The 26797-nt window shown below is 40.8% G+C and overlaps 3 protein-coding genes across 12 annotated transcripts in view; all 3 read left to right on the top strand.

Annotated features, from left to right (window-relative positions):
- Positions 1–26797, top strand: part of LOC306987137 (uncharacterized protein) — a gene marked incomplete at its 3' end in the record, with an annotated part of 75478 nt that overhangs the window by 11971 nt on the left and 36710 nt on the right. The gene's annotated exons all lie outside the window — the stretch shown is intronic.
- LOC306987139 (uncharacterized protein) lies at positions 1328–19287 on the top strand. Its single transcript, XM_079591186.1, has 9 exons — positions 1328–1390; positions 1476–1540; positions 2347–2447; positions 2546–6000; positions 16190–16242; positions 16683–16961; positions 17189–17434; positions 17527–17589; positions 17673–19287. The coding sequence occupies exons 5-9, from the start codon at positions 16191–16193 to the stop codon at positions 17924–17926; spliced, it is 894 nt and encodes a 297-aa protein (XP_079447312.1). The 5' UTR covers positions 1328–1390; positions 1476–1540; positions 2347–2447; positions 2546–6000; position 16190; the 3' UTR covers positions 17927–19287.
- The window catches only part of LOC306987141 (uncharacterized protein), a 29363-nt gene continuing 24536 nt past the window's right edge, over positions 21971–26797 (top strand). For 6 of the 10 annotated variants that reach the window (XR_013795100.1, XR_013795101.1, XR_013795102.1 and 3 more), the window contains exon 1: positions 22958–23725. The gene's annotated coding sequence lies outside the window, so the exon portion shown is untranslated. Of the gene's footprint in view, positions 22387–22957; positions 23726–26797 lie in introns of those variants that run through there. The other 4 variants (XM_079591193.1, XM_079591190.1, XM_079591191.1 and 1 more) reach the window with 2 other exon arrangements.

The following is a 26797-nucleotide window of genomic DNA, read 5'->3' as shown; positions in this document are numbered from 1 at the left end:
CAAAGAGTCAAAGCTCACCGTGGACCAGAATCGAAATTAAGCTGAAATTGAAGTCAAAGGGCAAAAATGCATTCATGCGGCTGTGGTACGTCAAAATGAGTCAGCAAGGTGTGTAGCTGAAAAAAGCAGTCTGTGTGTGTGTATGTGTGCCCATGTCAATTTTTCTGACAGTAAGCAGGTAGTACACGGTCTCATTAGTACGGATTATTCAAAGCACTTCCTGCTGCCTGTGGCTTCATCCACAAGTGTGACTACTATGTGTCTGCGTTATACCTCCCTCCTTTTCTCTAACTCAGTGCATCTGAGTCTGTTCATTCTGTCCAAAAGGCGAGACCCATAATTCCAAAGTCGGCCTTGCTTCAAAGTGACATGCATTAATTACAGACTTCTAAACACCTGAAAGGCAAAAGGACAGCAGGTCTCACATTCCTCTAAAATTACCATCTGAACAAGAAAACGCCCAACTTCATCATGAAACAATCTCACTGAATGACATTTTCACGCTATTAATATTGGCAATAATCCTCTCGTTCCTGGTTATACAGACAAGAAGAAACAATCCTTTTTTTTAATGGAAAAGTGTGAGGTTCCATTCTCGGAGCTCAGCTGTGCTGGTGAACTAATTTCAGAGTGCTGTACCTGTAATTCTTCTGAGGAAATGAGGAAAGTCTAGTCTCTGAATTTAAATAATCTACACCTTGAGACAAAAGGACCAACCAGCGCTTTGCAAATGAACAGTCCATCAGCCAGTTTAACACACTCAAATTCAAGTCGCATTGAACGGGGACTAAATCATGATATGATTCATTCTCCTTTCAATGTGACTCTGAGTTAAACTTGCTGATGGACTGTTCCTTTTTTAAACCTCAGGTTGGGCCTTTTGTCTCAAAATGTAGATTATTTAAATTCAGAGACCACTCTCCTTCTTTCCAGGAGGCAGGAAATCAGATTAAAGCCCTTTTTACACCAAGATAAGTAAAGAAAATTATAACAGTATATCAGCATCCACACCAGCAGACAATATCATTCTGCTTATTGTAAGCACATGCTGCAGTTTTTTCGTCTGCCACTTTAAATGGTTGGGTTTTATCAGCGGAAAAAAAAAATTCTTAAAGTGATAGCAACATTGTTTCTCTGTTATTGTTACTGTATTTAGTGTACACTCTTTTATATTTAGAATGATTTTTAGAACTATATGTATCGTTATCCTTTCATGTTGTAAATGGCCTATAGGAATGGCTTAAATGTGGCATTGAGCTCTGGTTAAACGGGGTGGGGGGAGGAACTGTGCATATACTACTTAAGGGGGACAAGCACGGACTGATTTAAGTGATGCACGAAACTCATGCGGTGAAGACGCCACACAAATACGGCGCTGAGAATGAATTGGGTGAGTAAGATATATAGTGTTTGTGCGGGGGTTTCATGTGATAAAGGGAATAGTGTGCAGGTGTTTTAAGTATATGTATTTGTAGATCGCAAGCGCTCCCGAGAATCCCGGTAACCAGAGCGGCCTGAGGGTAAAATTGATGTTTTAAAGGTATGAAGTGTTTGTTTAGTTAATAATAATTTACACCTTTATCTTGATTTAAGTGATTGTATGTGAATTGATTTATTTTTTGTATGTTTGTAACAGATTGCCTTGGTTTTGATTTAATTTGTCCTATTTTGTGGAATGATTTGTTGATTTATTTTGATTTGTCTGGTTTCCTTTCTGTAAAGGATTGTTGTCTGTTTCATGCCATTCCTGAGTGAGGGTGGATGTTTAAACCAGATTTTAAAAGACTTTGTATCAATAAAATGAGTATTTATTAAGATATTTTACTACCTTTGTGGTTCGTGTAAGCACCCACACAACATAAACTTGTTTAACTCGTCTCTTTTTAACTTACAGTTAAATACTGAATAGCCCCCCATTGAATACTCTATACTTCTGTGACCCAATATAAGCTATATTGCATTGTGCTACTGGGGCAAAAAATCTGACAATGTATATGCCTTTAATAAACATTTGAAGATATCAATTTTACATCATTAAACCAGGAAGTGTTGTGACCCTGTGTCTTTGTTTTAAAAGATCAACCAATTAAAAAAGAGAGCAGGAGTGACATACATGGCAACATTTTGCTGGCACAATACATTTAAATTAAGCCATTTAAAGACAATATACATCTCTAAACTTAAACTAAAATGTGCTACAACAACAAATGCTCCCCTCCCCTGCTGACTTTGAAATACATTGGAATGTTTCATAATCTTTGGATTGGTGAATATAAAATTGTGCATTGCCCCCCTCTTAAACTGTCAACCCACTTAAACAGTCTAGTTCTGTTTTCTGCATTTCAGAGTCTGTGTAAAGCCTACATCGATGATGTAGATGGTAGATGGTGAAGATGTAGATGGTGAAATTACTTAGCTGTCTGTGAAAGAACAAAAAAAATACAATGGTAAGCAGCAGACTCAGTTCAGTTTATCTCATGAAAGCCGTAACGTGTAGTTTGGTTCACCGTGGGTGTGTAATAATTATTCCTCTTGTGACCTCTAGATGCCGCTAAGAGCACAATGAACATTTCCTGCTGCGCTCCTCTACAGTGGCGTTTATGGATCCGAGAATTTCCTCCTCTCCCTCCTACTTAGTGCCCTCATCATGACAGCGTGATAAACTACATAATATAATTTCACATGGTGTGTTGACGCAGCTGATCCCTTTAAAACAAAGTCAAGAGTGATTGAAACCCGCGCCGAGTCGAAACATTTCGACGTAGCTGTGACTCAATCGTGCCTGCAATCGCAACTCTCATGCGCGACTATTGTGAATTTTGGTTTGAGTTTCGATGAAACGACAGAGACCCTCAATGGTAGATGGACAACACGTCTGATTGCATGCTTAATAAGTTATATATTTTAAAAGTTAGTCGTCATAAATTGGTCATAAAAATGTATAATAGATAAGGGTTATGAAAATTGCACCTGCACGGATGCGCGCGCAGCGTGTAAGGGGTTGAAAAGGGGACTGGAATAATTGGTTATTCCGTGGGGTTATAATACACATTCCAAGTTTTTCTGCCTGGAAATAATCAGAGGTATCCCTCTTTGCAGTGTTGCCAGATCACAGAAGAGAAACAACAAGCCCAAAGTGACTTTCTCCACCAAAATGAGAGGGTAGGGGGTTCCAAAATTAAATCCATATGTTGCATACAATTGTCCATTTAAATCAATTAATAAATCGCAGTGGACCATCCATCAATGGTTGGGAACGTCTTGATTATTGGTGAATAACATTCTGTATGTGGTGTAAATATACATAGGCTACTGCATTGACCATGTTGCCATTTGACCCGTATGCTCTTTGTGTAGACTACTACTTTATTGACAGCACTAACACGTAAAAACATCTGACAATTGTATATTAGCCTATACTTCATCTATTCAAGTAGGCTACAGCATTCAGTGTTTTTGGACATCCTTTTCATTTGCATACTATAAAGTAGCGAAGTATGCATATTTGGATATGGGAATTATATGAAGCTAGAACAAGACTAAAACTGTAAATGAAAGCTGCGATTAGTAGGCTAAGTAGTTGATCACACTTCAGTAAAAACGCCACTGTGTTCCATGGAGCCCCAAAACACAACTTGCGACTACTCATATATATTTGCATTTTTTATGACAAAGCAAGCCTAGTCGCTTATAATAAGCGGACATGGCAACACTGAGACTTGGTAATGTTTGGGTAAATAGAGCATCACAGTCCCGCCCACAGCCCGAGAGAGCTCTGGTGCCGGAAGTAAATTTCCCATTCATTTCTCCCATTGACTTTTGGAAAAATCCGTATCTAAAGAGTTTTAGAGCATGTCTGAGGATAACCAGCTATGGCTGAACTCATAAGCATACAACATATCATTTCGAGTAAAAAAACGAAGAGAAAATCCAAAAAAAGGCAAAGGTACAAGACTGTGTACATATTTTCATTTCCGAGCGAAGGAACTACTCATCCCATAAACCACCGCGCCTCACTGAAGTCGACTGAAGCCACAGCCGCAAAAGAGCCTTTTGAGCGAATTTTATATAGTAAATGTGTAGTTAATAGCACTTCTTTCAGTAATAATCGTGTAAATAAAAATAATAATATATTGTGTGCGTGTGTGAAAGCGGTTAACGATAGCGTTAGCAACATGGTGCAGCTCAGTCATCAACACACGTGTGTTCAGTCAGTGTGTAACGTTAGTTTGTGTGTTTATTTCAAAGCCCTTTGTGACACAGGACACTCTGCTGACAGGACAGGTTGAGGTCCATGCTCATTTTCATGATGTTATAGTTCATCCTTAATTGTAACATTTAATGTATTTTCTTAATATCCACAACAAGTGAAAATTAAAAAGTGATGGTCAGCAAACCAGAAAGTGCACAGCGCCACCGGTCTGATGCATGGACCGGTGCATGGTCTGCTCTTGGACCGTCATATTCAGTTTATTAACTTGCCATGAATTATTACACAAATGTTCAGTAAATGCATGAAGAGGTATGCCTAGGCTTAATATTGTTTTGACAGTGGCATCATAAAATGCTTGATATGACTCATACCATATGAAGGCTACAGTAGCCTATCTAAAGTGAACGATAAGTAAGGGATAATGTAAAGGTCGTTATAGCGAATACAACTCGCGAAAGGCTGATTATGAGCCCGAAGCGGAGCCTGAAGGGAGTTGTATTCGCTATAACAACCAACTCGCTATACATTATCCCGCTTATTACATGGCTACCTACCAAATAAATAAATAATTTGACACAAAATATTAATTTAAAAAGGAATGTATTGATTTAAAAACTATTTATATGGCTTCCGCTAAAGAAAACAGTCCGTTCAAGTCTCTACCAGAGAATGTAGACGGGCTCTCTGGTCTCTACTGTTAGAATCCTGCTTCCATGGCAACGCTCTGACCTTCGCGGGGTTTACACGACATCCACCAATCAGATGCATCACTGTGGGATTGTGGGATTGTTTAGGATTGTGGGTAATGAAGTACTTATCCAAGACATCGCGAATAAAAGGCATTTATCTCAAATCAAGGTTAGTGCCCCATGAACTTTTGGCGTTTATATGAGCATATACAATCGCTTAGTACAGCCGTTGCTGGTTTTAAGTCTACCATGTATGGTTACGTTTTTATGGCTTATACCCCAAATGTCTATGGAGAAATTGTATTGAATTTTTACTTCCGGCACCGGCTGTGGGCGGGACTGTGATGCTCTATACGAATGAGGTTTTGTTGTGGGATCCACACAAGCACGTATCACAAAGCTCCGCCCACGACGATTCAAAATGATGTTCTTGTATGAGGGACTCGGCGAGCGAGCGAGAGAGGGGGAGAGCGAGAGCGCAATCGGTCGGAAATCACTTCACTCTCACATAGGCTATCCACAGAATAGACGCGCGCGGTGAGCTGCGGCAAGAGCGCGAGCCCCGGCGTCCTCACTAACACTGAATGGTGAACTGATGATGAGAGCACGCGCACTGGACACTACCGGACATAGCCGTGGAAGATTTGTTTCTGTTTTCACTTGTATGCACTGACAGTTGTTGACTAAAAGCTGAAGTTTTGGAGGATGCTGTCGTGTGGAATTGGACGTTTCGGGATGCTGTGAGCCCGGTCCGGAGTAGCGCTGGTTCGGGGTTTTCCTTTCGTGCGCAAGGAGAGGACACTTCTCTCTGATGTGCGTAACCACCATCAGCCAAGTTACGCGCTCTTATTTTTTGACATGACACATTTTTCGCTTCAATTTTAGTGAACCATCCGTGTTAAAAAGAGGAATTTTAAAGAAAAAGAAAACAAGAGAGCTGACAGCGGAAAAGGGTGCTGTTTTTGTATCGACAGGATTGCGGTGGTGCTGAATTTTGGATTTCCAAAGCGCTCTTGATTTGTGGTGTGGAAAGGGAACCCGGCTTTCGGTCCGACTCTATCAGCCAAGACTAACTGAGAGGAGTAACTATCTGTCAAGGTATGATATTTTTTATATTAATATTTACGCATTTCCACAGTTTCTCTCCTGCCAATGTACTCTTAACATAAAACGAGGATGGCTAACATTAGGAGTCCATATAGAGATACTTTTCTTTATAGAGTCTATGTGAATAGAGTCTTGTGTGTGTCTGTGCATGTATATAAATTGTAATTGTGGCAGACATACCACTCGACATAGCCTACTATCACAAGGTTGCGTGCTTATTTAATTTATCTTTACAATAAATGCGAAGCAAATAACTGCCTCCTATTAAATGTAACATTATGTTAATGATTCTTTAATAGCATTACTTAGTTCCCTTTAACAGGTATCTTAGAGGATTCAAAAAGAGGGAAAGACTGGTGTACAAAAATAGTATTTCAGTTTATTATCACCACTAATGTGGTTAAAATATTGAAGGTCGACAAATAATACTGTCCAGAGGCACACAAATGGCCAACAGCAAGGCCTCGCTATCACACAGAAACACAGTGCATTAAATACCTCAATCTCAGTTAGCACAGCACCCCCAATAGGAAAACTCTGTACACAGCAAGCTCAAAAACACATGTGAAACCACACCACATCTAAGTTAGAGACTGGCTTAGGACAAGTGCTGCACAATGTTACAGTAATGCTCGTCAGACCCTTCAAAGAAAAAGGCAAAAAGAAAAGAACAAAACAAATAAACAAAATACACAATAAACCTTGGAGGTACAATATAATTGATACGATTACAATAGGGGGGGAAAAGCGGCAATTACACCCAGAAGCACTCCGTTTCTGTAACACAGCACAAACATACCATAAACAAGCACACATAGCATCAAATCAACTGTACAAGTTTCTTTCTATTAAATCAACTGTACAAGTTTCTTTCTATTTATGTTGTCCTTCCCTGAGTTACAAAATAGTATTTCACACAGAATAATATCACACCAAATAAATATCTAAAATCTATTTTTACCCACGGCAATAATTCAACACGTTTAAGCAGGGAAACCACAAACCAATCGCACAGTATATCCCACACTTATGAGTTAAATCATTATATAATTACATTAATGAATTACCTTGCACTAAGGATGCCCGCTCTTAGTTGTATTAACTACTAGTGCTCTGCTCGGCTACTAATCTTCCCGTTTGAGACCAAGGGGGCTGAGAATGAGGAGGATAGCTCCGTTAAAGTGCATCTTCAAATAACGAGCTTTCTAAATTTCATGCAACAGTCAACAACAGATGCTTACCGTCCCCGTTTGCCACTACAAACAGCAATACGTCGCCAGTGTGACGAAAAGCTCTCGTTGCTCCAGCTCACAGCTGAGAACAAGGAGAGAGACGTTTTAACGTGACTTAACTACATCGGTAGGCATCATGCTTTGTATATAAAATAAAACGCTTACCGTCCCTGCTTTCGGCTGCGAACAAAGGCGATGCGCCGACCAGTGTGAGTGAATTACTCCCGTCCAACTTTTAACAAGTTGTGCTTGACGCAGAAGAATGAGAGTTTTGATTTCCAATGTGACAAACGTTTACCAGCTCGCACTTGACGCACGCTAACCAGGCCAACTAAAAACAATCCCTCAACTCTGCACGCAGCTTTTAACCACTTCCTAGATCCAACCACGCCCTATAGGACCCGAGTGGGAAACTAAGCAAAGGAGGTTAGCCTGCATAGGTGTCTAGATCCTAACAAAACCACTTCATCTGGTCACATCCACCCCAGCTTTGAAAGCTCGCCGTCCCGGTGAGGATATCCCCAGTTCTAGTTATACCCACGGTCTAAATGTTACTAACAAGGGAGCAGGAGTTGTAAGTCTACCCTCAATTGAGTTAGTTTGGCCCACATTGCCAGAGACATGTCTAGGCAGATGGAATGGGTTACTATGTTGACCTGCTGTAGCCCTTGCTGAGCGCCTTACTACAGTGTCAGGGTTTGCGGGAAAACCTTGCTCAATATCCATTGTGGGGTGGACGTAGACATCAAGGCGCATGTGGTCCCCTGTCCCATTGGACACGTTAGGGGGGCTGGGTGGATTTAATTGATGATCAGGAGGCACATCACTGCTATTCTCCATGTTAGTCACTGGTTCCATCATCACGATCCCATCTTCAGAATCATTATCCTCTGCGAACTGGAACCTACTTGCTCCCGAATTCTCTGGGTCTTGACTATCCCGTACTCTGTGAAGTATTGTGGAGGGGTTCGGATCTGCCCGTGCCTTAGTTGGAATAACTCGAAGTTCTGATCTATGAATATTCTTTTCTGGCCCAGTCCCTTCCAGTGGGCGGATCTTGTACACTCTCCCATCCTGATCCAATGCCTCTTGTACTCGATACACTGTAGCATCCCAAAAGTCTTGAATCTTATGGCGGCCCAAAGGGTGGTTCCTCCGGTGGACTAATGTGCCAGGGGTGAGTGGCTGACTCGCTGACGGGGTGACCTGCTGATTTCGACGCTCTGCTGAAAGGGTCAATCGGTCCCGTGCATGTGTGTAAATTGCCCTAAGATTATGCTGATGGTGTATTATCCAATCGTGAGGGTGCCCAGGGCCAATTTCTTCTTCAGTACTGCCCAAAAGAAAATCCACCGGTAGTTGTACTTTCTGCCCAAACATCAGTTCAAAGGGTGAATGGCCAGTTGACGCGTGCTGGGTGGTGTTGTAAGCAAAGAGCATGTGAGGAAGTGCTTGGGGCCATTTACGTTTCTGTTCCGGTGGTAACGAGCGGAGTAGATCGTGTAACGTGCGATTAAATCTCTCGCACTGCCCGTTACCCTCGGGATGATATGGTGTCGTTCTACTCTTAGCGATGTTATACAACTGGCACAACTGTTTCATAAGGTCTCCCTCAAAACTTCTGCCCTGGTCACTATGAAGCCGCTTGGGTACTCCATAACGATAGAACCAACCCTCTGTGAGTAGTTTAGCTACTGTGCTGGCCTTCTGATCACGAGCTGGGTATGCCTGTGTGAACTTTGAGAACACGTCTGTTGCGATCAGAACATGTTCACGTCCATCTGTTGCTTTCTCCAAAGTGGTGAAATCGATGGCTACCACTTCCAGAGGTTTGGACGCAGTCAGGTTCCCCGGGAAAGTTCTCACCTGTGGGCGGACAGCTTTTGCCACAATGCAACGGCCACACTCTTGACAGTAATTCTCGATCTCTCGAGACATACCAGGCCACAAACATCTTTCTCTAATAAGGCGGGTTGTGCGTTCTATACCTTGATGTCCATGGTCATCATGAAGACCTCTCAAGACTTCCTGTTTTAGGCACTGTGGCAAGATGAGCTGAAACGTCTCTCTACTGTACCCTGGCAGCCGAATGCTGCGGTAAAACACCCCATCCCGACACCGAATCCTTGGCCAATGCTTGAGCAGTTTCTGCGTCTCTGGAGGCAGTAGCATCCGTTCCGATTTTGTCGGGACTGCTCCTTGTTTCCAGAAATGGGTGAATGGCCCAATAGCCGGATCCTCCATCTGTAGGGCTTGCAAGTCAGCCTTCTGTCGGATTGGTAAGGCACTGGTCTCTTGGCACAGGGTTTGTGTCTTACAACCATCAACACTCAAGAGGACTTGAGGGACCTCTAGGCCTGGGGCCACAGCAGCGATGGGAACCGGGGCCGGCAGCCTGGAAAGCGTATCCACATTTCTGTTGGAAGAGCCTGGGCGGTATCTGATTTCAAAGTCAAACATTGCCAGTTCTGAGGCCCAGCGATGTTCTGCTGCCCCTAACTTAGCCGTCTGCAAATAACTTAATGGGTTATTGTCGGTAAAGACCACAAACTTTGCACCTAGAAGATACTCCCTAAACTTGCTGGTTATGGCCCATTTAAGGGCTAGAAGCTCCAGCTTACGGGAGCTATAGTTGGACATGTTTCTCTCAGTCGGGCGCAAACCTCTACTGGCAAAAGCAATAGGCTTCCTACGTCCATCTTGTTCTTGGGCTAGGACGGCACCGAGCCCAGCAAGGCTTGCATCAACTTCCAAGACGAACGGTTTCGTGAAATCCGCATACGCTAAGACGGGGGCGCTGATCAGGCAGTTTTTTAGAGTCTGAAAACTCTGCTGGCACTCTGGAGTCCAACAGTCTCCCAGTGCTCTGGCCCGGGACTTGGACCTGTTAGGGCCTGTCTCCACTTGAGCAACCAGTCTATGCAATGGGGTGGCAATCTTTGCAAAGCCCTCCACAAAACGACGGTAATACGATGCAAACCCCAGAAAAGATCTTAGTTCCTTTGTAGTGGCCGGCTGTTTCCATTCTGCTACTGCTTTGACTTTGTCCGGATCAGTGGCTACCCCTGATGCAGAAACGACATGACCCAGATATTTTACCTCTCTTTGAAAGAAGTGGCATTTAGATGGTTTTAACTTGAGGTGGTTACTGTGCAGACGGTTAAAGACGAGTTCCAAGCGCTTCAAGTGTTCGTCAAAAGAGGTCGAGAAGATGATAATGTCATCCAAGTAAAGAAGTAGTGATTGAAAGCTTTGATCTCCGAAAATTCTCTCCATCAACCTCTGGAACGTGCTCGGCGAGTTACAAAGGCCAAACGGCATACGATTAAACTCAAAGAGTCCAAAAGGTGTACAAAATGCTGTCTTGGCCTTATCCCCTTCTGCAACTGGCACTTGGTTGTAACCACTAGCAAGATCTAAAGTTGAGAACCACTTCGCCCCAGTCAATGCATCCAAGGACTCATCGATCCGAGGAAGTGGATAAGCGTCCTTCCTCGTCTTTGCATTCAAGAGCCGGTAGTCAACACAGAGTCTAAGGTCACCCCCTTTCTTTTGCACGATCACTATAGGCGACGAGTAGGGACTAGAACTAGGTTTCACAACTCCGGTCTCCAACAACTGCTGGATATGGGCTTTGACTTGGTCGTACTGGGAAGGAGGCAGTCGACGGTATCTCTGCCTAATGGGGACATCATCAGTGAGGTGGATCTGATGCTCTACCACGGTGGTACACCCTATATCCCCCTCCCCCTGACTGAAAACATTACTGTGCTTCTGCAATAGTGCCTTTACTCTGTGTTCCTGAGCTGCAGATAGGGTTGGCCAAGACATGTTAGAACAATCAATTGAGGGAGTGGCTTTCATCTCAGCTGACTGAACTACGGCAACCTGTTCCCCACTACCCCCTTCCACAATGTTCACTGCACACCCTGAAGACATAACCTGAACAAGATGGAGTGCACCCAAAATGGTGTGCGGTTGCAACCATACATCTTGTAAGCTCACATTAGTGACTGGTATTTCTACCACCCCGTTCTTCACTGAAAGTAACGCCTTAGAGATCAAAATACCCACTGGCAACTGGGCTTCCTCTGTGACCGGCTCTACTAGCACAGAGTGGAGGGAAAGGTTAGCAGCGCTAGGACAAACTATGGAGATGAGTTTCAGAGACCCGGCAGGAATGCGTACTGCAGAACTCTGCACTCTAGCCTTGCCTAAACACCCTTTACTATGGAGGTTCTCAATGGACTGGCATGTGGTGAAAGCCTGTCGCCATACCCTACTGTCTTTGTCCACCAGAGAGAACTGGGCTGAGGTTGATGGTATATCGGCGAACAATTCTTTATAAAAGCTCTGGATGATGTTCATGCCTAATAAGCCGGGGACTGCACGCTTCTGTTGTTGAGTAAAAGGATCAGTTGGATCACGCACTACCAAAATACCCATGCTAGGGGAGGTTTTACCCAACACTGTCACATCCAGTTCAAGGTAACCCGAATATGGGATTTCATACCCATTAGCTGCTCGTAATTGGAGCCAACTGCAGGGTTTAAGGGCCCCCTCACGTGATTGAAAATTTTCCCCAAAAAATGTTTCCGTTATTGTGGAAACCATAGAGCCCGTGTCCAGCAAACATGCAACTACTTTTCCCCCCATCCTGACATGAACCACTGGACACTGGCCTATGAGATGGGTCATGTTGTCAAAGGCAGAGTAACAAGAGCCTAATTGAGCCCCCTTTGGTGTTTGGCTCTGCACACCAGAGGGCGCTAGTTTTCCTGCGGCTGCAGAGGAGCGGTTAATTCCACTAATTGATTATGAGCTACGGCCCTCTGCCCCACCCCCTGGGTTGCTACATTAGTCCAATTTGGATCGATACGGCAGTTTTTAGCAATGTGACCTGCTCTGTTGCATCGAATACAAATCGGCCTACCATCAGGATGGAACCGGTATGTTTTGGACTGACCTCCTACACTCCTCGAGTTAGCCTGTGGACGAGATGAATTTAATTGTGACAAGATGGCATCTAATTGGGCCTGCTGACGCCGTAAACATTCTTTTAGCTCAGTCATTTCAGTGTTGGTTGCCGATATTGCATTAGAATCTGCACCCCGACTACCCCCAACAGATCCATGAGTATCAAAAGAAAAAGCTCTAGGTCTAGTCCTCGTTCCTTGTTTCCCCTCATCTACCCATTTAATGGCTATGCTACGGAGTGTGACAAAACTCATCTCAGAGTCCAGTGCAAGCAGTCTTTTTAGTTCCCTTCTCAGCATGTCATCGTTTACATTTTCAGCAAATTGGTCACGTAGCACTAAGTCTTGATTTAAAATTCCACCAGGTGTCTTTTTTATTACAGCATCCATTAAGGACTTTAAAACATGAGAAAAATCACGTAGGGACTCTCCCTCTTTCTGGTGTCGCTGAAAGAAACACAACTGCGCGGCTACATAGGACTGGGAACAACTGAAATTTTCAGCAAGAATCTTAAAAATCTTTTCAGCTGTATCTCTATCTGAAGCTTCATGAAACTCAACCTCTGCTTTTGCCCCCCCATCAAGATGATCATACAGAAACAACACTTGTTCAGCATTAGGCATAGGCCTAGCCTCCAAGCATCTACGGACCTCTGTGACCCATTGATCTAAGGTGACTAGGTCAAAAGACAGTTTCCCAGTAAATTTAGAACATTTACGCTCACGTGGGACATAAACATAACGTGCATGGATCGAAGTAGACCCAGATGCATTACTAGATGTAGACTGTTCAGGATCAGTTGCGGCAGATGTTATACGAGCCTCACTGTTAGAAGCAGACGCATCAGTATCCCTGTTTCTGTCCAGTCCCTGTACCTTCAATTGTTCATTTTCAGCCTTAAGCTGACGAATTTGGTCCATTAGTTCCTGTAGTTCCATCATGCCTTGCGGGGAAGACATTTTCTCAGCTGCTCTTCAATAAGCACTGATGAGTCTCCCAACACGATCTCCCTGAAGATGGTGAACTGCCGCTTTTCCCCACCAACAAAACAACCTTGTACCTCCAAGTACCACAATGATATGTTAATGAAAAAAAATGGAAAAAATAAATAAAAAATATATACCTATGCAACCAGCCTTAAACCCTGCCCGACTATGCCAGATGTAACATTATGTTAATGATTCTTTAATAGCATTACTTAGTTCCCTTTAACAGGTATCTTAGAGGATTCAAAAAGAGGGAAAGACTGGTGTACAAAAATAGTATTTCAGTTTATTATCACCACTAATGTGGTTAAAATATTGAAGGTCGACAAATAATACTGTCCAGAGGCACACAAATGGCCAACAGCAAGGCCTCGCTATCACACAGAAACACAGTGCATTAAATACCTCAATCTCAGTTAGCACAGCACCCCCAATAGGAAAACTCTGTACACAGCAAGCTCAAAAACACATGTGAAACCACACCACATCTAAGTTAGAGACTGGCTTAGGACAAGTGCTGCACAATGTTACAGTAATGCTCGTCAGACCCTTCAAAGAAAAAGGCAAAAAGAAAAGAACAAAACAAATAAACAAAATACACAATAAACCTTGGAGGTACAATATAATTGATACGATTACAATAGGGGGGGAAAAGCGGCAATTACACCCAGAAGCACTCCGTTTCTGTAACACAGCACAAACATACCATAAACAAGCACACATAGCATCAAATCAACTGTACAAGTTTCTTTCTATTAAATCAACTGTACAAGTTTCTTTCTATTTATGTTGTCCTTCCCTGAGTTACAAAATAGTATTTCACACAGAATAATATCACACCAAATAAATATCTAAAATCTATTTTTACCCACGGCAATAATTCAACACGTTTAAGCAGGGAAACCACAAACCAATCGCACAGTATATCCCACACTTATGAGTTAAATCATTATATAATTACATTAATGAATTACCTTGCACTAAGGATGCCCGCTCTTAGTTGTATTAACTACTAGTGCTCTGCTCGGCTACTAATCTTCCCGTTTGAGACCAAGGGGGCTGAGAATGAGGAGGATAGCTCCGTTAAAGTGCATCTTCAAATAACGAGCTTTCTAAATTTCATGCAACAGTCAACAACAGATGCTTACCGTCCCCGTTTGCCACTACAAACAGCAATACGTCGCCAGTGTGACGAAAAGCTCTCGTTGCTCCAGCTCACAGCTGAGAACAAGGAGAGAGACGTTTTAACGTGACTTAACTACATCGGTAGGCATCATGCTTTGTATATAAAATAAAACGCTTACCGTCCCTGCTTTCGGCTGCGAACAAAGGCGATGCGCCGACCAGTGTGAGTGAATTACTCCCGTCCAACTTTTAACAAGTTGTGCTTGACGCAGAAGAATGAGAGTTCTGATTTCCAATGTGACAAACGTTTACCAGCTCGCACTTGACGCACGCTAACCAGGCCAACTAAAAACAATCCCTCAACTCTGCACGCAGCTTTTAACCACTTCCTAGATCCAACCACGCCCTATAGGACCCGAGTGGGAAACTAAGCAAAGGAGGTTAGCCTGCATAGGTGTCTAGATCCTAACAAAACCACTTCATCTGGTCACATAAATATCACGAATTTATCGATAACTCAAGTTAACATCGACCGCGGTCATCCTCAGAGCTGATTAGCGCTCATGTGACATGTTTTCCCTACACTACTGCTATTGATTTTTTTTTTTTTTTACAAGAAAATATTTTTCTACCGAGAGCTCTAGTGGATCGCCAATCTCCCTTTCTAGCCTATTACATTTCCACGTAGAAAATGTGGAATTCACATATAGGCTATATCCTAACATCTTAATCTAGCTCAAGTTCCGGCCAGTGGATCACCTATAGGTGAATGGGGTGGGGGCGCTGACCCCCTTATAAAGATGTATTAAGACCACCAAACTTGGGTTCTGACTTTCTTTGGGAGTAGGCTACATGTTTTACATGTTTACTACATGTTTTACATGTAGCCTGTGAACGTTTCCGTGAGACTCAACTTTAGTGACTTAACCCTTTTGTTGACGTTTGGACATATATATTCTATAGAATTTTTCATACAAAAAAAATAAATTAGCAAAACACCGAATGGTTTGCATTTCGTGGAGCTGATCGTAAAACACCGAGTTGCGCCATTAAACTGTCCTTATCTTGATGGGCGTCAGCGCTGCATACTGAGTCCAGGAAAAACTGGAGACAACGAGAAGCTTCACAGCCACATAGAGTTAAAAAAAAAACATTCGAGTGAACCGACACTTCTACGTGTAAGCAATTAGACTAAGACATTGGGATGTTTTCTTTGAGGTTAAAATGTGTTATTCGGTCTGAGAAACCCTTGCAAACAATTCAGTGCGTGAACTGTCCGAATGAATCAAACTGAATGGCGAACAAATTCAGAACTTTTGCAAACCCATTTGATCGCTTGTTCCACGAATCTTTCTACAGTGTTGTTGACAGGGCAGAGCGAATTTCGACGCTCTCGCTCATATATTTATTAGGCTATGTCCATCTCGCTCGCCGCGTCGTTTATTACTAAATACTGACGGAAGTGCTGGACTCTGACGCGGTACGGTGGCAACTGGCAACCAATCGGAATGGACGCACACTGTAGTGATGAGAAACGAAGCTTTTCAAAGCTTCGAATCAATTGAACCAATTGGCTCGCAAAATGATTCACTGTTTCGAATCCCCACGCGCCAGACTCCTGCTGGTCAAACAGTGTAACTGCAACAAAAACTCGGACCAAACATACAGAAAAACACCTCTGTTTTTGTGTGAAAAACACACACAATGTCCACTGTGCTTTCTATGATGGGAGAAAATATAAGATAAAACATATTATAGTTTGATGTTTATTTTTTTAAAACATGTGGATCAATATCTTTAAATAAAATGAAAGTGAGTGTCTGTATCTGTCATATAACACACCTTCTGTTTTCTCATCAGGATGATTCTTCTTCCTCTTTTTCTTCTTCTGCTGTGCTTTATCAGTTATAGCGGTCAGTGTCATTTATTTAAACATTTATTTTTTATTTTTTTTCAACCTAAAGTTATTCTAGTCAGTTGTTTTTCTGTTGTGCCACTCAGTGATTTGGTGGGTAGGCCTATTTGTGGATTGATGGTGTAAATTTCCCATCATATTACATAAAGAACACACACTGATATCACTGGTTTATTTATGCAGTTCCTTCTGGTTCATTGATTAATAAACATTGTTCACTAAAACTGAACTGACGCATCTGATGCTGCTTTATACTTTTGTCATCAACATTTGAAACGTGGCATTTCTAATATTTTTGGTAGTGTCATGCCTTCATTTACTCCCTAAAATAACTCCACTAGAATATTTAAGATCATAATGATTTAAGAAAATAGACAGAACATTTATTTTTCTGTTTAATACTTTGTATTGAGTGAATATGAGTGTGTGTGTTTGCAGAAACTAAACCTGTGTCAGGAATAAAGGGAGGAACCGTCTCTCTATCGTGTGGATCTGAGGACAGAGAGATTGTGGACATCAGTTTATACAGTGTGTCAAAACACATCCCTGTGTGTGTGAAGAACTGCAGAGGACGAGTGTTTAAAGAAGGATCATGTGACGTCAACATCACGGATCTGAGACTGAGTGATGCTGGAAAATACTTTTTACATGTTTATTACAATAATGATCAGACAGAAGTGGAGCGACAGATCCTGGAGTATCATCTTCATATTCACGGTAAACTCAAAACTGATCAATCATCATCATGTGCTTTCAGTGTTTCCTTTAGTGTTGGTATTGTGTGCAGGAATAAAACAACACAAACACTGAAGGGGACAAACTTAATATTCAGAGTGGATTGAGTTTTCCAATGTTTACATCTGTTCCCTCAATCCTATATGTGATTATGGTCTTGATTAAATGACACTATTATAATAATGATGAATGTGTCTGTGTGTCCTCAGATGAGATCTCAGTGCAGAAAGGAGAGGATCTGGAGTTGGATGTTCTGTTGATCAACGCTGATAAAGTGGAGAGAAGCTCGAGCTCAGGCTGGACAGAGCTGTGGACGAGAGGTCACGGGGTCAGCGGTGATCGACTGACCGACAGAGACGAGACTCTGATCATTCATGAGTTCACAGTCAACGACACTGGAACATACAGAGTTCTGGACTCAGATAATGAAGTCTGGATCTCAGTCACAGTCACCGGTGAGAGAAGATCAGTGGAGGAGTGGAAATATTATATTTAATCAGTAAATTAACACTAAACTGCATGAATAACCTTTCAATATTCTGCACAGAATCTATTCTAGACTCGAAGGGGAATCTGAGCGGCACAGATGAAGACGACACTGAACATCGACGTGAGTAAACATGAGGCATTCTTAAACAGCGAATTAAAAATTTAAAAATAAATATAAACTGCACCTGTTCCCTTCACATGTAGATTACTGGATGTTACTGGTTGGACTGACAGTGGTTCTGGTTCTGCTCGCTCTGACTGCTGTCGTGATACACAGACGTCGCCACAGAGATTACTTGAAGGGGGAAATAACTGAGTTCAGGGATCCAGAAGTATTGAGGTCAACAGCCGTGTTTCCACTGGCACTTCCGGGTCGTGATCGGGCCTCGTCTGGACAAACGGACAGAGTTTCTGGCCCGTCGAATATCTCAGTCCAAAGCGGGTCGACTGGGGCTTGAGGAGATCATGAACAGAGTTTGTCTGAGTCTGGACACATCAGCGCTGGATGAGTCCATGTAACATCAGCGATAAACACTTTAACATCATCTACCTCAGAACTCACTTTCAGAGACAGCAGCGAGAGTTTTTATTTTTTTCATTTATATAGCGCTGTGAATAACAATGTAGATTGTTTAAAGCTGCTTTACAGAGATAAACGTATAATTTGAGTCTGAAGAACTCCTGTTAGTGATCCGATGTGGATTCTGATCCCCGTATAAGGCAGAAATATGTATACGAGTGTGCTGACCATTACCAGTAAACATTATTAATATAACCGCTTGAAGAAATCAGAGACATCATCTGCTGTCAATCATGTATTTATTATATATGTCAGTGGTTCTCGTCTCTATATAGGGCGAATAATGTGTCCTTTCTTTTGTGAAATATCGGTAAACCACTTTATTTCTGTGTGACTAATGTGCAATATTAATGACACAAGTTAATTATTATGATCAATGTATCACTCGATGTCAAACGTCGATGCTTGGGTTTTAAATCTTCAAGTGAACAAAAATCCTTTATCGATCTCGCTGTTACCAGTGATTTCTTTCTAATTCGTTTTCTGATAAAACTTCCGTGTGTTTGTGTGTGTGTGTGTGTGTGTGTGACGTTGATCCAGAGAGGTGTGTTACGGGTGTGTTTAGTGAAGCTGTGGAGCTTCAGGCCGACGGTGGAAACTCAGCTAATGATGATTTCTGCTGAGGATCTGGAGTTCAGTCTCTGTCTCAGGACTTGTGTTGGACTCGGTCACTGGTCTTGTGTTGGACTCGGTCACTGGACTTGTGTTGGTCTTGGTCATTGGTCTTGTATTGGACTTGGTCACTGGTCTTGTGTTGGTTTTGCCAAATCTTGTAGTTCCTCTCGACCGAGTCCAGCAATATGCTTTATTGTCCATTAATCAAAACCATTTCCTTCAGAGGAATCTGTCAACATATTTCTGCAATATATATTTAATGTTCAGTGCGTATGAACATTTGCTGCAGTCGTTCCTCAGGAATCTGTGTGTTACTGAATCTGCATTTAATATTAATGAAGCCTTACAAATGTAATGCATGATCTGGGAATTATTGTTTCTTTTAATCCGTCAGCTGATGACTGAGAATGAGTTGAGCATGAATGACTGACTGTGAAACAGTGTGTGTGCATATATGTATATTTTGTACAGTTGTATGTATAAATATGTTTATGTGGATTTTGTCTGTTTAATAGGTCATCTGGACTTCTTTGTAAATCTGCAAGTATGTATCATGAAAAAACCTTAAATGAAACCACTTTTGTATTTTTGTAAGAAAATAAATATTTTACCATTTTGCTATGTTCAGAAAATGACGTTATTTGTTGTTGTTGTAAAATATACAATGAAATATGAAGAGGATGTTTAATAGTTTACATCATGCAGAGCGTATATATGAAGAAAAACAACGTTTGATGGAGTTTCATGTCTTATTATAAGTCCTCATTAATTTACTGTACTGGACTGTGTTTGGGCTCAAAAATCAAGTCAAGTCACCTTTATTTATACAGCGCTTTATACAATACAGAATATTTCAAAGCAGCTTTACAGAGATAACAGGAAAATAATGCAATGCCAAAGTTAGTTTCCAGAAGAATATAGTGTCATAGTCCAGCTTCAGTAAATTAAGTGATGATTAATTTCTGTTGTAAAAAAAAGTAATTAATTTAGTTGATTTATAAATATATCCGCTATATCGTCCAGCTCAGTTCTACACACTCGTGGATTCAGAAGCGCACACTAGCATGATGTCACTCCTGCTGTTACTGTCATAGAGAGATACTGTAGAAGTGTAAGAGTTATATATCTGTGCTCCTGAATCCAGAAACTGTTTTATCAGACGAGTGTGTACGCAATCCAGACCAACATCTTCCAAAAACTCAATCTGCATTATATTAATAACCAGTAGAGGGAAATAAAGCTCAATCTGCATTAAGATAATAACCAGTAGAGGGAAATAAAGCTCAATCTGCATTAAGATAATAACCAGTAGAGGGAAATAAAGCTCAATCTGCATTATAATAATAACCAGTAGAGGGAAATAAAGCTCAATCTGCATTAAAAATTAAAATACTAACCAGTAAATAAAGCTCATTCTGCATTATAATAATAACCAGTAGAGGGAAATAAAGCTCAATCTGCATTAAAATACTAACCAGTAAATAAAGCTCATTCTGCATTATTATAATAACCAGTAGAGGGAAATAAAGCTCAATCTGCATTATTATAATAACCAGTAGAGGGAAATAAAGCTCATTCTGCATTATTATAATAACCAGTAGAGGGAAATAAAGCTCAATCTGCAATCTGGGCACTGCAATCTTTGTGCTTAGGGCACCCAAATGGCTAGCGCCGGCCCTGTGTTATTGACTTAGAAATAATGAATAGTGTTTTAAAAACTCAGTGGTTAAAATCTTTTCTTTGTAATACAAACGGCTTATGGTTTACTGTTTCTTCAATATTTGAGAGAGTAGGTGGCTTGGAATTTTTTGATTAAATGTGATTTTGAGTTGCACAAATTACCTCTTAAATTGTCTGCATTCCATCAACAAGTTCTCCTTTGGGAGTTAACATTTTCCCACAATTTTAGTCTACACAAAACTTGTATTTGGAACAATCGCTTTATTTTACACCATAACAAATCTTTATTTTATGGAAACTGGATTCAATATAACATTTTCTCCCTGTTGGACATGATGGACAACTATGGTAATGTTCTCAATTACAATTATTTTTGTTTGAAACATGGATTTGTATGTCATCCTAAAGAGTTTTACACAATTGTAAATGCCATACCAAAAAACATGGTGTTACTGGTAAAGGGGATTCTTTCACCATAAACCTTCAATTGTACAGTAAACTGCCATGTATTATTACATGTGTAATTCCCCTTGAATACAAACAAATTAAGTTTGGTGTACTTAAGAAAGATTGTTCCCAGTACTACTTGGTTAATAATCTTTTTGGAATTGCTAAATACTTCATTCATAAATGCAGATTTTTGAAAGCAACCCCCCCGTTCTTTCCCCCCCCGTTCTTTCCCCATTTTACTAATGAACTTAAAGCTTTTGCTGCTTCACTTTGCACCCTTTCAAATGAAAAAGCTTCTACAGTAGCCATGCAGTTTCTTCAATGAGCTAAGTGCACTTTAACTCCTTTACCCCTTGCAAGGACTTACTTTTACATAACTGTTTTTCTTTTATTTATTTTACTTATTTATTATTTTATTTACTTGTTTATTTTTATTTTTTTGTTGTCTTTCTTGATTGTATATTTGATTTGAGACTTCATCGCTGTTACTTATTGTATTTTGCAATTATGTCTGCCCTTTGAGAATTGCAAGTTAATACTGTTTGTTCAATACCTATTTTGTCTGTAAATTTGAATTTCAATAAAAAAAAATAAAAAAAAGGTATTAATTTTTTTTTATTACATTGCTAAGAACATACAGAATCAATACCAGGGGTAAATGTAAATGGACTGCATTTATATAGCGCTTTCACAGACCCAATGGCCACCAAAGCGCTTTACATATTGCCTCACATTCACCCATTCACACACCGACGGCGGTGTCCGCCATCCAGATCGCCGCGAACTGACACTCAGTTAGGGGTCTTTGGACACCGGACACTACAACGGCGGTGTCCGCCATCCAGATCGCCGCGAACTGACACTCAGTTAGGGGTCTTTGGACACCGGACACTCGACGGTACGTACAGGCGCATTTGATAGACATTCTTAGCACCCAATAAACGGCGCCGTGCATTCGTAAACCACGCCTCAAATACGAGGAAATGTACATGTGGTTGGCGCTAGCCAGGCTAGGTTTCCGCCTCCTCAGCACGAGATGACTGATGAATCTAACACACCAAGAGAGGCGGGACTTAAGGCAGAACAGCCACCAATGGCCCAGCGGGGTTATATGGAGGGGGCGGGACTTACCAGCTCTATAGACAGTATATAAGGCGCTGACACACACAGAGCGGCCAGAGAAACGGAGGAGCGACTGTTGTAAGGCGTTTGTGCAAAACTGCGGAGAAACTGCAGAAAAAGTGTGGATGTTGAACCCTCTCACCAGAAAAAGGGTGCGACGCCCCTGACTGTGTCCAACGAGCTTCGCGAGAGTTTTTAGACACCACCAGTCCGAAACCTGCAACTCGCTCGCTGGATATTTAGGCTGCTTCTTCTCTGGCAGCAGGACAGAAGTAAGAGCGACTCACTTTAACATTACGTTTCTCTGCTCGCCCATTGAATGAAACTAGAAGAACCATAACAGTTTCTATCTCCATCTGACCGATTCTGTGCTGAGTTCAACAAGCGGACAACAGGCAACTTTCTGTAAAGTTCTTCCCTCCGATGGACATGTCAGGACTGTTAACCGCTCTCCTTCTAATATTATTCAAGGTAAGACAGACTATTATATGATATTTAAAATAAATAGTTGAAGGAGTTAGAAATCAGTAGGGTATAGAGTGGGGGAAACTTGAGGAAAATGTGACATTACACTATGAAACAACATACATGTGACTAGAATTATTCTAACAAATTCACCAAATATTAAAATTGCTCAGCCTTCATAATTAATTAGTATTTTGACTGAAAATATTTTTGTACAAAGGGGGCGTTTTGCTCCAGCGGTGGGGTAAAATGCCCCCTTTCTTACCAACCAGTTTGCTTCATAGATCAATAGCAAAAAGAACAGACTGTAGTTTTTAATCTCTAAAAGTAAAAGGCAAGTAATGTATCAACATGCATATATATTGATATATATTTTAGGAATGTCCAAAAATTTTAACATTTATATTTATACATATAACATATAACTGAGTCTTGTAAACAAATATGTTGTAATGCATAAATAAATAAACAAACAAACAAACAGAAAACCCTAAATAAATATTAAACTTATAAATTAGTATATTTATGTAGTGAAATATATTAAATAAATGCATTAAAAGCCACTATGTTTTATCATTGTGAAGCCCGGTTGAAGTTTATTCATTTTGTTTGGGTATTCATTTGGTTTAGTAATATTTCCTTAGTAATATTTTCTAATATTTTATTTATATGCATGTATTGTGGTTTCCTATAATATTATGTATAAGATTATTTTGATTTAAAAAGGAAGAAAAATGTATGATTGTGTTGAGTTAAAAGTACTTGCCGTTGTTAAGAGCTGGGATTGGTTAAACGCTGACTGGGTGGGGAAAAGGAGTGACGTCGGGGAAGAAGAGGTGATGGCTGGAAGTTAGAACATGTCTGAGTGCTTGAGCTAGCTTGAAAAAAATACCATTTTATGACGGTTGTCCATAAGAGAACTGATTTAAAGTGGGTAAATATGTTGTTTGAACGTGAGGGGATAGCAATTTCCCCTTTGTCTATCGAATGACTGAGTAGCGCACAATTCTCAAGAAACAGCGCGAATCACACGTGAGAGACTAGCGAGGTCGCGTTGGTGGAAAACTACCGTGTGTCGCTCCTCTTACCGAATCCATAGAAGACATCCCAGATAGCGCCCTGAGATACCAGGAATTCTCAGTGGTTCCTCTGGCAACGTTGGACGAGTTCGCCGATCTGCCGTCAGTTCTTCGGACCTCAATCCCTCTTGCTGAAAGTGCGTCATGAAAGCCGGCTCGAACTAACACTCGGTAAGACAGCTGTTTGATTTGTTTGCTCATTGAGCGAAGCGGCAACCTGTTTTGTGCCTCAACGAACCCCAGCATCGTATCAGGCCTGCAACAGGGTATTTATTTTATTTGGTTTTGCAAATTTGAACATTGACACCCGGGTGGTTTTTTTCATTACTGTTGTGGGATGTTTATGTGAACAGTAACCGTTGTGTTGAGACAACAAAAACTCGTTGGACTTGAGCAGTAATCAACACTAATATTTTCCTTGGTGATATTTGGGGAATTTTGTGTATTTACTGTCCATTTGATTATCTGTCAAAGACCAGAGTGATATATTATTCTCTATATAGGGAATATTAACAGTGTTGTATTTGTGAACTGTTGATTTGAGTTTAAAGGAGGAAATATCCTTTCATTGTAAAACTTTTAAGGGTTAACTTTTATTTTATTTTATTTACAATTGCTATTTGAATTTTATTTGAGTAAACTACTAAAAAGTTCTATTTGACTTAAGACTTTGTGGTTATTTTAGTCTTGTAATAAGCACACCAATATTTGAGATAAGGGTTTAGTGAAATAAAGTTAATAATATTCAGAGGCTACTTATAGAGATCTAACAAAAAAACTAACCCAGGGCCCCTCCCGCTTAAATCGAAGGGAAAGGGCGCTACAATTGGGTCACCTAACCACCTTCCATTTTTACCCCACAAGCTATGACTTTAATTTTTTTTAAAATATATAATTATATTAGTTATAAATAACATATGCTCTCAAACTACAGACTTCACTATTCATCTATCATACATCACTAAGGTATCCTGCAGAACAATATTCTCGTGTTTACTAATATCTAAAAAAATAATGTAATCCTCTTCTCTTCAAATACGTCGCTGGTGTCCGCTTCTCCATAGAGATTTGTATATCCTCGTTGTTAACGTAGTGCATAGGAACAGTACAAATGTATCTTGACTTTCTCTGATGATTATTTTGGGAAAACAGGTGGGGGGCGTTTTCCCCACTCTACCCTAACTTAGCCAGTTGAGTAAAGTTGGCAATAAATTCACAGATTCGAACTTTCCGGGTCAATAACTCGTGAGCTAAACGTTGCTACACAAACAACACCTTTTTTTTATCGTAGTAATGTAGACAAGCAGCTACGACCTAAGTTTCCTCGAAACGAGCTTTCCCTCGCAGTGGACATTGGACAAAATACATTGATCTCTATGCGCAGGCGGCTGAGAGACAGATCCGAAGGGACCGCAAAGTGCAAAACCTGAAAAGCGTTAACGTTACTACGAGAAAAGTCAATAACTTCACTGTCACACACTATAGTGTCACCAAATTCAGTTTACACACCACTGCTGTCCTGATGGTTATACTACAACACTTATTTTTGGGGAAATATATTTGTAATTGTAGCCTACATACAATTGTAAATTTATAATTTATATGATTTTTATGAAAAATATTTAATAACTTTGCTGTAATGCACTGCATTTTTGCCAAATTCAGTTCACACATCACTGCTGTCCTGATGGTTATACTACAACACTTATTTTGGAATAGCCATATTTTTGTATAGCCAGGAATCACAATGTAGGTGAGCACAGAGCAAATCAGCTGGCAGTGGGCACAGCCTAAAATGCATCTGTTATCAAAATAGGCCAACACAGCTACACCTGCTTTAATACATCACAGTTTAGTCAGAGCACAAGTGTGTATGTCATCATAAGCAATGTTAAGAACATAACGATGATAACAGCATTTGCACTGCGTTGTCACACTACACCACACTACACCACTGGCACTGCTAGGGCTGGGCATCGTTCAAAATCTTTCGATCCGATGCCAATTTCGATACCTCAGTTTCGATACCGGTTCCTAACGATACTTTTTTCGATACCAATTTTATGAAATCCATTTTAACAAGATTACATAACATATTACCTCAGAAAAACTTTTATTTTTTATGTATTTAGTTTTATTTTTTCAGTTTGACTCATGCTCCTTAGCCAGTGTACAAAGGAATAAAAATGTTTTATAAAGCGCTCATGCTCACCAAAGCTGAATTTTTAAATAAAAAAATACAGTAAAACTTTAGTAATATTGTGAAATAGTATTACAATTTAAAATCGTATCTAATATATTTCAAAATGTAATTTATTCCTGTGATGTCAAAGCTGAATGTTCAAAATCATTACTTCAGTGTCACATGACCCTTCAGAATATGAAAACGGTTTGCTGCTTAATATTTTGGAAACTGATAATTTTTTTCATGATTCTTTTATGAATAAAAAAATCAAAAGAAAAACATTTATTTAAAAACGAAATATTTTGTAACATTACACATGTTTTAATGTCACCTTTGATAACTTTAATGCATCCTTACTGAAAAAAAATTCTGACTAACCATTAACCAACACATTTTTGAACGGCAGTGTACATTCAGTAGGTTAGGCCTATTATTTATTGTAATATAAACACTGTCCGAGTGATCAACAAGATATCTCTTCATTTACCAGTCGAAGACGGAGCAACTTTCTGCTCTTATGTTTACTCCGTGCACTGTCAAGGTCTTCATCGTGTTTGTCGTGGTACCGGTCTTTGCAGCAATACTGCATCGCGCGCGCTGTTGGCATCGAGTCTGGAGAAATGTACCCACACTTTTGATCGATTTTTCCACATCTTTAAGGTATTATGTGTGTGTGCTCGCGTCTCATATGAATATGTGCGCGGAGAGTTTGTGTGTGTGTGTGTGTGTGCTCGCGGGTCGCGGCTCATAAGTATGCGTGTCGAGAGTTTGTGCGTGCGCGCGCGCGTCTCATATGAGTGTGCGCGGAGAGTTCCGCGTGTTTCGTGTGAATAGAGTTTGTGTGTATGTGCGTGAGCGACTTTATGTGTGTCGTTGTGCATTTCATATGTATTTGTTTGAGCACTGACGTTGACGAGTTAACTCCTTAGGTATCGAAATCTGGAACCGAACAACATGTCATTTTTCGATACTCGATAGTATCGAGGCAATTGGGTCGATACCTAAAAAGTATCGAGACTCGGTGCCCAGCCCTAGGCACTGCTCCCCTGTACCTGAACTCATTACTTCAGACTTATGTGCCATCCAGAAACTTGCACTCTGCAAGTGAGCGGCGTCTGGTGGTGCCATCACAAAGAGGCACGAAATCTCTCTC

This window comes from Phoxinus phoxinus (assembly GCF_949152265.1).
Source record: "Phoxinus phoxinus genome assembly, chromosome: 19".
In the NCBI taxonomy this organism is placed as follows: Eukaryota; Metazoa; Chordata; class Actinopteri; order Cypriniformes; family Leuciscidae; genus Phoxinus; species Phoxinus phoxinus.
Note: the sequence above shows the minus strand (reverse complement) of the source record. Positions and strands in the feature narration are given on the sequence as shown.

What these genes read in the sequence shown, in the direction of transcription:
- LOC306987139 (XM_079591186.1), top strand. Translation starts at nt 16,191, where the DNA reads ATGATTCTTCTTCCTCTTTTTCTTCTTCTGCTGTGCTTTATCAGTTAT. An exon ending in GTATCATCTTCATATTCACG is followed by an intron (nt 16,962 to 17,188) that starts GTAAACTCAAAA and finishes GTGTGTCCTCAG; the next exon opens with ATGAGATCTCAGTGCAGAAA. An exon ending in AGACGACACTGAACATCGAC is followed by an intron (nt 17,590 to 17,672) that starts GTGAGTAAACAT and finishes CTTCACATGTAG; the next exon opens with ATTACTGGATGTTACTGGTT.